At 40.5% G+C, this 16,946-nt stretch overlaps 1 protein-coding gene across 1 annotated transcript in view; it reads left to right on the plus strand.

Moving 5' to 3' along the window:
* FBXL7 (F-box and leucine rich repeat protein 7) overlaps positions 1-16,946 on the plus strand; it is a 344,099-nt gene that overhangs the window by 83,706 nt on the left and 243,447 nt on the right. The window contains exon 2 of the mRNA XM_037063032.1: positions 10,040-10,129. Coding sequence (XP_036918927.1) covers positions 10,040-10,129 — 90 coding nt within the window. The remainder of the gene's footprint in view (positions 1-10,039; positions 10,130-16,946) is intronic.

Raw genomic sequence — 16,946 nt, forward strand, 5'->3', positions numbered from 1 at the left:
GGAAGAAATTTCCGGTTTATGTACTGAATCAGACCCTCACTCCCATTCCAACTCCTTTAACATGTATGTACTAAGTGCCCATGATAAACCAAGCAGTGCTTGTTTGGGGACATAGAGTCGTGAGCAAAGCAGGTATGGAAACTACCCGCATGAAATTGAGGAGCCAGTGGAAGAGACAGACATGGTTGTTTGTGGTAAACCTACGTACTTTTCACATCATTATAAGAATAATAATCAGTTACACTGAACAGCACTAAAACAGTGTGAATTAAATAGTATTTGGAAATATCACCCAATGATCCTACTTACAAACTTTGTCATACTTCTATTCACGTATCTGTGATTTATCTCCCCAACCTAATATGTACAGTCTTGTTTTTCTAGTGCTAATCATAATCCTTTGCACACAGTGGATTTAGGGTGGCTTCAGTGTTGCATAAACTGAGTTACTGATTAAGAATATTAATAGGGAGAATGATTAATAATCTATTAATAACAGTTATTAAGTATCTACTATATATATGCTATCATAAGCGGTTGACTTACTAACCTCATTTTATTTCCATAACTATTCGATTTGTTTATATTTAACAATGCTCCATTTTGCAGACAGAGAAAGTGAGGTATTCAGAAAGTAAGGTAACCCTCAAGTTCATCCAGCTAGTTTAGCCGCAAAGCCAAGATGCCAGTCCGTGCAGTCCAACGTCAGGCTCCATGCCCTCCAAGTGGCAAGTCATGCTTCCCACAGACTGCAGCCATCTGCTCCCTTCCATGGATGGAAGAGGGCTGTGTCAAAGTCACGCTCTCTTTTCCTTTTTCCTTTTAGTGATCACAGCCTCTAAGAGCAATGCAGAAAAGAGTGGTTTTAATTGAGATTTTTCTCTAAGGATACCTTCTTCTTTTACCAAGAAAACGAGAGTAATGCTAGGATGTAGAATGATTACTGATCAACTCAGATAATTTGTATTTAATTCTTTCTCTTTCTACCCTTCAGCTTTTGAGTTAATGCTACCGAAATGATTAGCTAGCCTTCAGGGTTGCAGGCGTTTCAGTCATGGACTTGCATTTCACATCAAGGTTTTGCTTGTATGATTTGAGAGTGGGATTTGAGACCCCTCCTGGGCTCTCTGAGTGGAATCCAAAGTTCTTACTTTTCCTGGACAGAACATGAACAGTCCCCATGTGGTTGTGAGTTTTTTTCTATTTTAGTGTTCATAGTTTTGATCTTCTTTTTCTTATATATTTTCCTTTCACATTTCATATAATAATACCATGGTGATGATGAGCTCCTTTAGTTTTACCTTGTCTGGGAAGCACTATAAAGTGTAATAATATACACTTTGTGTGCAGAGAGAGTTTGTGTGCAGAGAGAGCCCTATAATATAAATGATAGCTTTGCTGGGTAGAGTAATCTTGGTTGTTGATCTTTTCTTTTTACCACTTTGACTGCTTCTTGCCAGTCTCTTCTAGCCTGCAGAGTTTCTTTTGAGAAGTCAGCTGACAGTCTTATGGGAATGCCTTTGTAGGTAACTGTCTCCTTTTCTCTTGCAGCTTTTAAGATTCTCTCTTTATCTTTAACTTTTAAGTGAATCTAAAAAACAAACTAAGCACACAAGCAGAACAAGAACAGAATCATAGATACAGAGATCATTTGGAAGGGGAAGGGGAGAATGTGGGAAAATGCACAGGGATTAAGTATAAATTGGTAGGTACAGAACAGACAGGGGATGTTAAGAATTGTATAGGAAATGGAAAAGCCAAAGAACTTATATGCATGACTCATGGACATTAACTGAGGCAGGAATTACTTGAGGGAGTGGGGGTACTGGGTGGAGGCGAGCAAAAGGAGAAAAATTGGGACAATTGTAATAGCAAAGTCAATAAAATATATTTTTAAAAAACAGCCCCCGTATAGGGGAGGAAGCAGAAGCCTTCAGTCCCCGTGCTGTCCTATTCTAGTCAAAGCCCCCCAGGCTTCTGCAGAGCAGAACTTTGTAGCAGGTGTGTGTTTGGAACCTGAAGCCCCGTGTCTGGTCTGTGAGCATATGCATTGTGGGCTGGTTGGCTCGTCTAGATTCAAGCTGCCCACAGCACCAGCTACAGATCCCTGCCTGGAGGGAATACAACCCACAGAGGTATCATATGTTACATTCCATTCCCTTACCCCCAGCACTCCACCCACCCCAGGGATACAGCAGGGTTTTAATGGCTCTCGAGGAATTGCTGACCCAGCAGTGGGGTTGTCCCAATTTCTCTCCTGGAAGAACTCTGTGTACTCTGTTCATCTGCTCCAGCCGCAGCTCTCAGGATCTGATTTCTGCTGGAAAGGAGCACTAGAGGTTTGAAAGTTCAGAACCACAAGTGGTCAAAGCCACCGCCCTGTTGTTGCAGCATTACTCACAATAGCAAAAGGGTGGAACCATTCCAAGGCCCATCAGTAGATGAATGAGTAAACAAAGCATGGTATACGCATATGCACAATGGAGTATTATTCAGCCATAAAAAGGAATGAAGCACTGATTGACATGCTCCAAAACTTCAATGAGCCCTAAAACGTTGTAATAACTGAAAAAAAAAAGCCAGTCATAAAAGAACCACTATTGTAAGATTCCACCCAGAAATGTCTAGAATAAGCTAATTCACAGAAATGGAAAGCAGATTCAAGGTTACCAGGGCTGAGGGAGAGAGGAGTGGGGAGATATTTCTTTATGTGTACAGAATTTTTGTGTCAAGTAATGAAAAATTTTAGGAATAATAGTGATGTTCACACAACATTGTACATGTAATTAATGCCACTGTGTTAAGTACTTAAGAAATAGTTCAAATGGCAAATTTTACGTTATGTATATTTTTAAGATAAAGAAAAATATGCCAACAATCTGCACCAGGTCTTGCATTTGAAGAGGGACTGCGTCTCTCAGCAATGAGGCAAATGCTGCAAAGAGTCCTTGGCTTTTCTCAGGCTGGACATAAACCCATCACAATGGCAGCTTCTCAGGGGAAGGGAATAACTTATCCCTTAGACCGTTCCCCTGTCACCCCCTCCCCATCCCCCAGTTACAGAAGTGAGTGTCCTGCTCGGTGGCCATGAGATCATTTGTTTGGTAGTTTGGTTTACTACAGTTTGGGGAAACTGTAGTAAAAAAAGTTCCAGTTAGGACATCAGGTGTCTTCAAAGAGAGAAAGAACTCCTAACAGTTTTCTCTATTTCATTTCCTTTCTTTCTCTTGTCCCTTTTAGCTCATACTTCCAATCTTCACCAGGAGAGGACAAAGAATAAGAAAAGCAAAAGCGTAGGACACCATCTTCTGGGTTTTGTGCTCAATGAAACAAGGCAGAGAGCTCAGGGTTCGGTTTCCCCTCCGCTCCCTCTGTTGTGAAGTCTCTGACTCTGGTCATTCATCTAGTAAATCTCTTCTCGTCTGCCGGAAAGAGCTAATGTGCTTTCATGATGTGTGTTCAGCTTTCTTTTTTTTTTCAAAAACTAATATGCACCTGGGTCAGGGATTAAGCCAGATAATCCTTTGGGATATTTAATATTATTATTCTGTATGTACAGACATTGAAGTCTGGATCAGAGAAGGTAAGAAACTGTTATATAAGATGATAATCAAGAAAATAATATAACTAGCCATTCCCTTGATCTAATTCTGAGATATTGAAAGAAATTCTCTTTCCTTTGGTGTGGACATTTAATATGAAGTCAGGCCACCACAGTGCTCCAAAAGCAACTTGAAAACGAGGTAACTGAAAGAAATAGGAAGTAAGTGCCTAAGCACCCGCCACATGAGTCCTTGTGCTTATTTCTGGATTTCATATCAGAGGTCTGTGGTTGAAATCCACAGGAATTAATTCAGCGCATTTAATCTGGAATCGATACAGGGAATCAAGTTTGCAGGTGGTTTCTTGGACTCTTAAGAATGTTAGAAATCATAGGGCCCGTTGATTGATTTTTTTGTCATGTATTGATTGATCTCTTCTATTTCTCTCTTTACATTCTTTATGCTGTCAATAAATCAACATGGAATGTGTGACTGTCTCGTTTTAACTATCTGCCTTTGCACAGTCAGCCTGGGCACTGGGAATGAGAGGAGAGAAGAAACTTATTTTACCTATGGGAATTTTTTAATTAAAAGAGACTGAAAATCCCCACTTAATGAACATTCTCTTTCTCTTCAAGCCCCGGGAAAACATGGCACTCTCTAACAGAAAGCCCAAAGGAAGTGTGATCGGAATGGAAGACCAGCACATTCTTGTGCGTGTATTCCTGGGCTATTCCCGTGTCCCAAGGGACCTCGATGCTCGACCATTGCTAATTTCGTGTACTGTGATCAGAGCTATCGTGTTACAGATCATGTTTACCAGCGTCAGTGTGTCAGTTAGTCTTCATTTGCTTGGATAGTTATTTGTATTTGATGCCTAATTGTTCAGTTGCCCTCATTTGGGCCTTTTAATCCACTTGGGAGGAAATTAATAAAGTGCAAAATTTTACTTTACCAAATCTAACAGGCACATTTCTGATGGGCTAAAACCCCCCAATGACCAATAAACAAATACACTTTCATTTTGGTAAGGCACTTAGATAGAGAGCAGAATTGTCAACTTTGCTTTTACCTGACCAATTTCTGCCGGATATATAAGGTTTGTGTAATTTAATTTGTATGCACGTATAATATTTGCTTACTATCTTTGTGCATGGAATAGTAAAGCAACGATTAGGGCACAAGTCCACCACTTTTAGTAGGATATACATAATTGCTTGTTGCTTGTTTTCATTTCTATCTTATAGATGAACACAATGACACTTAGAGAATTTGACAGGTTGCCTCTTGACCATGTGTTTAGAAGTGGTAAATACGGAATTTACACTTCTGTGAGTCTGACACTCTGATGAACAGTCTCGTGTGTCACCTTGGCCAAGGTGTAGTACCTTGTCATTTAATCAGACCCTATTTGAAGTTGAGACACGTAAGCAGGCTCTTCTTAATGCAGTAGCTTGTGTTGTAAGAATGTTGTCATACTGCAGATATGTGGTTTTGGCTATTGGAAGCTGGGTATCACCCCTGAGTTCCTTCTCTAACATTTAATCTACAAGCACCCCACCGCCACTGTATGCACACCTTTTCCCTGTCCACCCGAGCTCCCGAAGTGGTGGTTTTGCTTCAAGAAATGAGGCAGAAGAATAGAGCATGTTGATAGTATCCAAAATATGAATCCCATTATACTAAGATTTTTTTAGTATTTCCTAAAGGTACTATCCTAGCATTATTTTATGCCCAAAACAGCCCTGTGAGGCAGGAATTGGTTTTCTCTACTCTGATTATGGCTGCCAAAACTAAAGCAAAGGGGGATTTAAATGATTGTGCCAACACTAGTAAATGACGAAGTCAGACATAAACCCAGCTTCCTCACTCTAGATGCTGCGGCCCCCCGAAAGCTGGTGATGGACCGGGAAGCCTAATTTAATACCAGATCATGTGCAGTCAGTCCTGACTATTTGTGGATTCTGTGTTTGTGAATTTGCACAGTTACTAAAATTTAATTGCAACCCCCAAATCAGTAGCCTTTATTCTTTGGCCATTTGTGGACACATGCTGAACAGTGGGGATTTCTGAGCCATCCGACGTGTGCGGGCCAAGCTGAGGTTAAACAGACAGCACTCTGCCTCCTTGGTCAGCTCTTGCACTGTAAACCAGCATCCTTATTGTGGCCTCTTTTGTGCCACATTTTTTCACATTTTGGTGCTTGTTTATTGATGGTTTCACTCCTTAAAATGTGCCGCCCCGCAAGTATCATGCATAAGAATTGTCTGTTGTTCCGCAGTCACAGGAAGGCTGTGGTGCTACATAAACTTCATTCAGGCATGACTTCCAGTGCTGCTGGCCTTCAGTTGAATGTTAATGAATCAACAAAATATATTGAATAAGGTGTCTTCAAACAGAAACACATGCATTGGTGACAAAATTGACCAGGAAGATGCAGAATCCTAATCCTGTGTTTCCCCTCAGAGCAACCATCCAGTAGTGTTCTGTGTTTGTGGTGACTCGATGGAACATAACTATTGTGAATAACAAGAATGGACTGTATTCGAGTCTCTGTTATCTCGCTTTCCATAATCACTCCATTGATTGGCCAGGCATTTAAAACTGTTCTTATCAAAGGGCATACATGCTCAGTGGGGGACAATATTACCCTTGAAGGGACAAAAACCAGGGGTGGAAAACTCTTATGCTTTTTATGTGAAAAATAGAGATATACACACTGCACATAATACAATACACAGTGTATCTGTGATATTACAATTTTATTTGTAGGAGTGATTATAGAAAAATATCTACATCCTTTCTTTGGGGAGAGAGCAATAACAAAATCTTATTGAAAAACAAAACTGTAAGGCACAATGCAAATATGATGATGCACCTGAGGGTTTTACTAGCGTACACAGCACATCATACAGTCTCCGTGTTAGACAGCGTGTGACGTATTATCAACATGTCACTGATAATGTTACTTGTTTCCTCAATCTCTCCTTTCTGCACTCACCAGCATTTCTAAAGTGGAGTTTGTGGTCCTTTGAAGGGTGTGCATACGAACGCTCAGACCTGTTTGAGAATATCTTCTGAAATTTGTTTATTTTGTGATTTCCTTTTTTTTTCCAATCCTTACCCAAGGACATTTTTTCATTGCTTTCTTAGAAAGGGGGAGGGAGAAAGAGAAACATTGATTCGAGAGAGAAGCATTGATTGGTTGCCTCCAGTGTGAATGTGCCCAAAGAGGGGATCATATGCACCCAGACTGGGAATCAAACCAACAACCTTTCAGTTATGAGATGACACTCCAGCCAACCGAGCCACATCAGCCAAGGCTGTGCTTCCCTTCTGGTGATAATCTTAAAAATAATGAATGATTGTATACTGGTTCTACTAGTTCCCCTTTATAACAGAGTCCTGCCACATGTTTTTTTTTAACTCTCGTCTGAGGCTTTTATTGATTTTAGAGAGAGTAAGGTGGGGGGAGAGAGAGAGATACATTGATATTACAGAAAAACATCAATTGGCTAGGGATTGAACCCACAACCTAGGTATGTACCCTTACCGAGAGTTGAACATGCAACTTTTTGGTGTTCAGGACGATGTTCCAACCAACTGAGCCACCTGGCCAGGTTCTGACATACGGTTTTGTTTTCTGAGGAAGGAGCTGTGCTTCAGTGGTTTGGGCCAATGAGCAGAAAAGGAGAGCGGACAATAAAATGTGAATGGCACAGTCAGACCAAGCGAGGGTCGGCTGATAGGGCGTGCTGTGGCAGGACGGACCGTCCGAGTTCTAGAGGAGGAATGTGGTGGGCAGACTGAGTCCTCATACAGCCAGACGTCGCGCGGACATGTCCAGAACCCAGAGAACACAGGCTTTAGCGACTAGTACTATATTTACATTTTGAAAGGCATTTTAATGTCAGCAAAAGAACATCATCTGCCACATGAAATTAATGGTGCTAATTGGAATTTTAATGGGTTTTATTGTTTTGTGTATAATTGGTTATTTTGTTTTGGTCTGGTTGAGTCACAGCTAATACATATGGAGTTTATTTCTAGTTTTCATTTGTGCATTGCTAATTAACAATATACTAAAAATAATTTAAGTCTGTGTATTCGTGGTACACAATAACATTTTTTTCCAAGTTAAAAGGAATATTTGCAGGTTTGTAGAGTTCTGTAATGGCCTCATAGAATCATAAACTATTTGACCTGCTGGATATGATTTAGTCCACTCATCTCCCCTATCAGAGGTGGACACTGTCCAAGGTCAAAAAGCAAGGGAGCAGCAGACAGGTCACAGATGGGTTTGACATATTTCTGACTAGGTACCCAGTCCAACCTGTCAATACCCTCCAAAGGTGAACCAAGGCAGGTAAGTGGCGACTACAGAAGCAGGCTAAGCATGAACTAATGGGAGTTCCTGCACCGTATTGGCTACCTGTGAGGGAGGAGGATAAGAAATGGGCAGGGATGATGGGAGTACAGACTTGTTTCAGAATCATAAATCACAATGAGCTTCCCTGTCTAGGTGATATCACTCATGAACTTGGATTGTTCCATTACTGTCGACATTAGTGAGCAAATCCCTGAAACTCTTTAAATCTCCCATTTGTGCTTTTCTACTCTGTTTTCAGACTGTAAGCTCATGCCACCTAACTGGGGTGTTTACCACTGTGTAGGGAAGACTACTGGGAAACAGTGTTTTTCAGCTGCACGTAAGAGTTTTCTTCATAACTTGTGGGGACAAGAAGAGTTCATTTGTGATGTAATTGGTTGGTCATTATATTAGTTTTCTATTGCCACATAACAAATTACCACCAATTTAACAGGAGCTTACTATGAGATGCATTCATTAGCTTGTTTTTCTTGGGTCAGAACTCTGGGCTGGACTTTTGTTCAGAGTCTTGCAAAGCTGAGGTCAAGGCGTGGGTCAGGCGTGGGCTTTCATCAGAGGCTCAAGGCCTCTTCCATGCACATGTGGGCATTGCAGAATCCATTGCCTTGCAGCTGTAGAAGTCATGATAACTTGCTTCTTTGGATCAGTAGGAAGTCTTTCTTCTAGACTCCTGTAAATGGCTTATCTACTTGGGTCAGACCCACCAAGAATAATTTCCCCTTTGACTAAATTCTACTCATTAGGAAATTTAATTGCATCTGCAAAATCCTCTTACCATCATTATATTCTATAGCTTAGTGGCAAATGGCAGATTCTGCCCGTAACCATGGGGAGCAGATTACCGAGGGCATGGGCACTGTCTTAGCCCTGCTGGGCTGCTACAACAACATACCGTATAGACTAGGTGGTTTATCACAACAGGAGTTTGATCCTCACATTTCCAGAGGCCGAAAGGTTTGAGATCAAAGTGTCTGGTGAGAGCCTGCTTCCTGATTCGCAGACCGCCATTGTTTCCCTGTTTCCTCACACGGGGAGGGCACTCTCTGGTGGCTCTCTTCTACAGTGCCATTCATGAGGCTGCCACAGGCATGACCTAGTCACCTCCCAAAGGCTAGTCACCTCCTGATGCCATCTCTTTGGTGATAAGTTTTAAATATGAATTTTGGGGGACATGGACATTTAGTCCGTAGCAGGTACTCTGGGAGTCATCTTAGAATTCTGCCCACCACCGTCCTTATTGGCACCTCCCTCACTAGGCGCTGCATGTGGTTTATATTTGTAGGCTTTTATGTGACATTTAGAGAGTGTTTAGCAATATCATTCTATATGTTCTTGTTAGAAGTCAGAAGGTCAGAGGAATGGAAACTGAGCTGTCAGCTCAGGTAAGATTATTTAGACCAGGGGTTCTTAACCTTGGCACTACTGATGTTTTGGGCTGGATCATTCTTGATTGGTGGGGTAGCTGTCCTGTGTGTTTTAAGATGTTTAAGCAGCATTCCTGCCCCCACTCACTAGCGCCAGTTGTCACAACTAAAAATCATACCAGATGTTGCCAAATGTCCCCTGGCTTGGAGAAGCACCCCCAGAATTACTGCATTAGAAAAATGAAGCAGTTTTTTAATAAAGAAAACCTATTAAAATAGGGAATTTGATTTTTTTAAAAGTGAGGCAGTTTTTTTGAGCCAGTAGGTTCTTCCTTCTTGGATAAGGCCTCATTCTTAGTTTTGCATTTGTCATTTACTAGAAAATGTATAGTTTATAGCTGTAAATAAAAATTAATGCTATAGATGTGTTTCATGCATGCACTTTCTTAATCACATGTACATCAAAATTAGATTATATTACCATATTTGACTGTGTTTTATAATCTTGTCTGAATTTATTGTCAAATGAGATGATAATAGGGCTTCAGTTCTGCTCTGACATGGCTCAGGCATTTCTCCAAAGATACTGAATACATAAGGCAAGAAACCTAATAAACTCCTTTCTTGGTATTATGGCTCCTTTCTTGGAAACAAGTGATGTGGCTCGGTACAGGACAGAGCGAAAGTCACGGTTAGTTCTGAAATTACAAAACTCAAAGGCTGCTCGTTGCTGTTTTTTCTAGGCAAAGGCAGCTCAAGCATCTCATCCGACGTGAGTTCAAGTACAGATCACACACCAACCCAAGCCCAGAAGAATGTGGCTACCAGTGAAGGTAGGCATCTGGTCTTTATTATCTCATGCCCTCTCTTCCCAGTGCTGGCTATTTTTGGAAGACAAATAAAATGTGTGAGTCTGAGTTCTGTTGTACTGAACTGGAGCCTAGGAGGATCTTAAAAATGAAACAGCAAAGGTTTTCCCAAGTTTCTTTTTCTCCTGTGCTGTGTCACTGCCCATGACAGTTGTTTCAGTGGTGTTGAAGCGTCTCGATTCTAAGGCAATTGCTGTTATTTTGTCACAATACAGTAGGCTGACTTTGGAGACATGCCACCCGTCTCTTTTTTTGGTATAGAAAAAATCCTCGTGCTGAAGCTGGAAGTTGTGCAAGAACTTTCAGGATAGGCACGGTGGACTTCAGGATTGTGACAGTGGCCAGGTCCTAGTCATGTGATTTGTAGACCTTAAACTGATCTCCAGTGTTTGAGAGTAGGAAAGAGGTTCGTTTGACTGTTTACAGAAAAACTGAGAAGTCCTGCAGATCAGGACAGGGACGGGTCACACTGGTATTCTTGATGAAGAATCTGACTGCGCATAGTACATGTTGAAATTCCACTGCTTCCCAATAAATAGTTGAGAAGCTTTTGAATAATTGCCTACTTGTTTGAGTGTAGAAATAATTGTTTCTGTTTTAGTTATTTAGAGGAAAGTTGACCCCAGTGTGGAATCAGCTTCTTTTATTTTATCGTTAAACACAATTAAATGGCTTCCTTTCCGGAGAGTGCTTTTACACTAAGTGCTGAATGAAGGTCCAGTGTTAAGATATTACTGCCATTTAGAATGAAAGGCTGCGAGATGTCACCTGATTTTTCTGACATTGTGTAAAGCCTGCTTTCCTAGAGTACAGTGTGTTGTGGAAGCACATGTTCAGTCTTTGTTTCGGAGGCTGAATTTCTGCTGTTTGGGATATAGGGAAGCATACTCATGGCCTGAAGCTGGTCATCTCAGCTGAGTGACTGCTCTTGCTTTGCGTTGCAGTCTGTGCATTAATAATGATTGTGTTCTTCTGCTGTGTTTGTCTTCTCTTTGGGTATTCTTTGGCTGGGTGTGTTTCAAGTAGCACAGGTTCCCTTCCCTCAGTAAATTATCCCCAGAATGATGTATAAATAGCTTTTCTAACTGGGTGATAGCCTCTTGTGTTTAATGCCTCAGCGTTGTTCTGTTCACATTGTACGGCAAGCAGATCGGGGTGTTCTCCTCTGTGCAGTGAAGCACCAGGTAGCAATCCAATTTTCATTTTCTGCCTGTTAATTCAAATGTGGGCATTAGATCATTCTCGAAATTCAGTTAAGGTAATGTGCAAATCAGGTAAATTGATTCCAAACATTCACCTTTGAGGTTTTCATTCTTTGAAGCCGGAGAGGAAATCAATTTAATGTATTTATGGCCCTCTGCACTCAGAAAGCTATGTTTTGTAAGATTATTACCTTTTTCCATGATTATTTTACAGTCACTTGTGTCATAGTCCTTTGTCTAATTTGAGTGGCTGTGAAAATAGAAAGTTAAAAGTGCATTAAAGATCCCCTCTGTGCTTCCCTTTCCTGATTTAAGTTCTCTTGATGTTTTCTTCTCCTTTTAAAAAAGAGAAAATACGAAAGTATATGCGCTGTGTTGAAAGGGTTAGGGGAAGGGACTGTGGGACTTAATGCATTTAAAAAGTCTGCTTTTTATGTTTCAAAAAATGCACTATAGAGATGCAAAATTGTTATCTTATTCTGCTTTTCCTTCAAACGATTCCTTTGGTGCAGGCCCAGCCAGTGCTCTGCACATTTCTGTCACAACACATTCCGTGTCACCTGTGGGTGAGATCAGGAGAGAAAAATGGGGAAATGTTGTGTTCCTGTGAAACAGGATTTTTAGCAACTGGGCTAAGTCAGCATGAAATTTTTTACAATTTGTAAGTCAAAAAACCCTATTCCTGTGAAAGATGCTCTTCATATTTTTGCATATCTGAAAACCTATAAAAGAAAGTATTGTTTTTCTATTTGCATGAATTGTTGTTTACTGTTGTTAGTCAATGAAAATTTTAAAGTATTAATAAAAAATTTGGGGTGGGTATTATTAGTTACATTAAAATGTGTTTCAGAAATGTTTGCTGCATAAGTGGGCTGAGAAGCCTGGGTTTTCATGATTGAAGCACAGTAGCGAAGGCTGTCTCAGTGCACAGACAACAGAGTCCTCGCCCACCTTGCGGATGAGCTATTGGGGTATCACATCCTCCAGCCTCCACAGAGCAAATTTCCTTGATGGCAGGCACATTTCCTCCTATTGAAAAATATGTCTATGCAAAACGCTGGCAAAGAAACAGACGGTGTACTTTGATTTCTTACAGATGCTACCAAGGAGCAAACCTAAAAGTGCTTCTCTGATTCACTCCCTGCTGTTTTCTAGAACTATGTTTAACCTTTGATGTTAAGAAAATCTTGAGCCATTGGTGTACTTCTGGAAGCTATTTAATTAGGGTTATTTTCTTCAGTTCCTTGATCCTCTTATGATTTTCCACCTCTGAATTTATCAGTATCGTCTGCAGGAGGCAAGGACGCATAGGCAGGATCCCCAGTTTTAAGGCCTGAGTGATATTGATTTCTAAGAATGGTATCTATTGTGAAGGATGCTATTCAATTTTCCTGCACCCTTTGAAAACTGTGCCCATACCTGCAATAGCTGAGTCGGAAGCATTGTTCAGGGGTGTGGAACGTCTCCCAGACGCCACAAGATAGCTAATGGCACAAGCTTTGTTTCTTACCAGGGAAGGTGTGGGTAACTGCTCTACACAATATATGTTGGCACATGCAATGAGGATGTGGGAGCTGAGGGAAGGGGTGGCACTCACATAGCCTTTGCTGAACCCGGGGCTGCTGGTAGGAATGGAGATTAACTGTAAACAGACATAAAGGATCTTATTGGGAAGATGACAGTGTTCTAAAATTGGATTGTGGTGATAGTTGCCAACGCAGAAAGTTTATGGAAAATCATTGAATTGTATGCATGAAAAAGAGTGTTAGGAGAGCTGCTGCTTCTGCAGAACCTTCAAACTTGTACCCAAATCATCATAAACTATGCTTTGCAAATGCTGCTGCCCTTTGGAATGAGGTCATGAGCAACCGCAAGATGACCTGTTAAGGGGGTGAGTACAAAGCGCAGGGCTGCCATCGGAAAGACTCTCTGAGATACTCTGACTGGGGGGCCAGAACTAGCCTGGCAGCCAGAGTAATGAGTCTTGGGATTAGGGTTTGTAGCCCTGTGCGTGGTACCTAGTCAGAGTTGACTTACCATACTACATATCTGAAGACAGGAGAGATTGTAGACCCACAGGTTCTCCAAACATTTTTTTTTAGCCTTTTCTGGATAACATCTAACCTCATCTCATATTTTAAGGATTCTAGCACCCAGCCCTAATGGTCGAGGCATCCCATTCAATCACTCTAGCATAAGGGTATTAAAGTCATTTCACCAGGGGCCGCATTGGCATTGTGGTTGCCTCAAAGGGCCAAATGTAGTTTTAGGACTGTGTAAATGTAACTACTCCTTAATTAAGGGCAAGGACCTTGGTGCTGCTGCTGGGTAGAAACAAGGTGCCAGGCCGGATAAAACAAGAAGGGGGGCTGGATTCGGCCCACGGGCCTTGTGTTTGCCCCCTGTGCTCTAGTAAGTCTGTTTCTTTACTAAGGACTTGTGTCCCTGCTCTCTATCCAGTGTTCCAACTAATTCGCTTGAGGTCATAAAGCTGTTTCCCTAGGCATGGTGGGCACAGATGGTGGTACAAATTGGTTTTATTGTTTTATTTTTATTTTTAAAACGATTTTATTTCTTTATTTTTAGAGAGAGCAGAAGGGAGGAGGAGAGAGAGAAAGAAACACCAATGTGTGGTTTCCTTTCACATGCCCCCTACTGGGGACCTGGCCTGCAACTCTGGCATATGCCCTGACTGGGAATCAAACTAGTGACCTTTTGGCTTACAGGCCAGCACTCAATCCACTGAGCCACAGCAGCCAAGGCACAATTTGGTTTTAATACAAAAGAGAATGGCATTTTTGACCTGATAATAGTGTTCTGGTCCAAAGTCTCATGCACAAATTCTGCATATCTTAATTTTGTGACTCTAAAACCATACCCCTTTTTAAGGAATTGGTAGCCTGTAGTGCTTTGTCCCTATTAAGTGGCACAGGCTTTCTTGTGACTGTTTAAGTTCCTGGTATCCTGACACTATAGAGGGTATGGGTTCAAATGTAGAAAGTTGTAAACTTTCCATTTTTTCAGGCAAAGTCTCCATTCCAACATCATAAGCCACAGCATAATTCTTTACAGTTGTGTTAGTATTGTTTTTCTTCCACTTTTTTTCAGTCATATTCATCCACACAATGTTCTCTCTTATACTGGAAAGAATGGGCTTTGACCTTCAGCTCTGAAAGTCACATCCAGCCATGGCTGGAACTGAGCACACAGCAGCCAGCCTTGAGCAGGAGCAGCTGGGTTGGGTTAAATTATGATGACTCTTCCTAGAGACAGCGAGCTGTGCCTGGACTCCTCTCATGGAAGAGAGGGTGTGTGGTTATGGTTTTAAAGGCAGCATCCCAGCAATTCAATCTTCTCTCCAGCTGGAGGAAGGTGAAGCAGTTATTTCAAAGACCAACTGTAATTGGCTGATGAAAAGTCAGCTTCGTCCAGTTGCTCTTTAGACGCATTAAAGTTCACATATTGAATTCAATGACAGCATAGTTTATAGATGTGATGGCTGTGTATAAATGTTGCTTATCAAGACAAGCATAGAATCATAGGGTTTTTAGAGCTACAAAAAGACTACTTTCTGATCTAATATAATTATTGTACAAAGAAATACATGTGGCACAGAGAAAAAAAACATTTGCTCAAGATTATATGTCTAAAAAATTGTCAAGCAGGAGTTTGACATTGTAGTGTTCTGGTGAGAGACGGTCAAATTAGGACACAGCATAGCCTTTAAAAAGTGGTTCCCTTCTGAGCATGAAACTGGTTAATTCTCCTTTGTCCACCTGATTTCTAGCTGTGTGTTTGAGCTGTTTACAGAGCTGGGGCAGGCTGTTCTGAAACATTTAAGAAAGATTGTTGAGCCCAAAGAGATCAGTCGTTCCAATGGGAACTACTTCTTTAATGGTAAAAGGATCTTAACCTACTTGAGTAGATTAGCTTAGCTAGAGATGGAAAAACTACTTTGAAGACAGCTCGTGGTTTTAAAAAACCTTTCCATAGATTCACTTAATAGTACTTTGTGAAATTGCCCATTTAATTAACTCCCTGAAAGGAGTTCATTTTAAAATATTTCATTTGACCCATGTGAAATGAGTTGATTTGTGAAAAATATGTGGTAATATTCTTTTCATGGAAGCTAAAATCACCAGTTTATTTATATAGTCATGGGTTCTCATGTTTTCAGTGCCCAAATTAGAGCAGTTTTAAATAGAGTTATTTGGAAAATGCTTAGCCATCTGGCTTTGTTTTTATTCTCTTTGTCTTCCTTGTATCATCTTCTTTCTACTTCTTAAGTGTACTCTTCAAACAAAATTCACACGAATCACTCAGGAAGAAAAAGGATGATACTTTTAACTCAAGGTGTATTTCATTTTCCAAAAAGCCTCTTGACTATCCAACAAATTCAACATTTTTCTGAGTACATTATTTCATGCTTTTATAAGAGCATTATTGCGTTTGACTTTGTTTCATTCATCCTCACACTTTTTCTGAGATGCAGATATAAAAGTTTCCATTTGGCACATGAAAACAAGGAGAAGACTCAGAAAGAATTGGGGTGACCCAAAGTCGTATAAACTTAGCAAGGAGCAAAGATAGGCTATGAGCTGTGATTTCTGACTAAGATTAATTTTTATGCTTGTCATATAAATATCATGCAAATCTACTGAGAATTTTATACTAATTACTTTATAAGTTTATATAAAAGTGTATCTTGAAACTACATAAAGAAGTTCCTTTTCAAATGCCAACTCATAATTGGGTCTAGATTGCCAACAGCATATACAAGCAAACACTTTCATGACCTATGCATAGTTTATAAATGGACTTTAAATCCTTAGTTATAAAAAGCAAAAGTCAATATTCCAAGCTGATTTCATGTTGGGGGTTAGTTTTGAAGGTAGCATAACTGTGTCCTTAACATATGACACCAGATAGACTCGGGGTTTGAAATTGATGTGTAAGTTAATCATAATGTAGGGTCTGTAGTGTGTGTAATACAAGAGTACTGTGTGGTTGCATTGCTTGTTTCCTTTTAAAACCGAGCCAGGGAATTATTCTTTAATTTGAAATGTACACAAGTGGAAGACAGCAATCTCCGAGCATGAGCCTTGGAAGACTGGTGAGTACCTGGAGCCAGTCTGTTACAATCAAACACTCTATGTGGGATGCAAAAGAAGATAGAGTGAAAACAGATAACACGGGAAAAAGAAACAAAAGCAAAGAACTGGAAAAAGAAAATGACATTTAAGAAGTATCTTTTAAAATACTTATACAATGACACCTATTTTAATTGGAAGTTTGGGTGGGGCACCTTCAAGGGAGAGAGAGATTCTAAAATATGAAATATAGTATTAGGAGCTTTTAGTCTTTGCATGAGGAGGGGGATGACTGTTACAAAGATTTGCTTCACCTTTAAAAATTAACATGTAAACTTTAAACTATTGCTGAACCTTTCAGGATCCTTGAGGAAAGCTTTTGAGTGGCTTTAGCTGAAGCTGAATGTGTTTTTGTAATTAAATTAGCAACTCATTTAGCTTCTTTTATTGTTTAAGCTACTGCCTAATTACAAGTTAGGTGACTTTTGA

Source organism: Sturnira hondurensis, unplaced genomic scaffold (genome assembly GCF_014824575.4).
Source record: "Sturnira hondurensis isolate 20B ecotype Veracruz unplaced genomic scaffold, ASM1482457v3 Scaffold0014384, whole genome shotgun sequence".
NCBI classification, from domain to species: Eukaryota; Metazoa; Chordata; class Mammalia; order Chiroptera; family Phyllostomidae; genus Sturnira; species Sturnira hondurensis.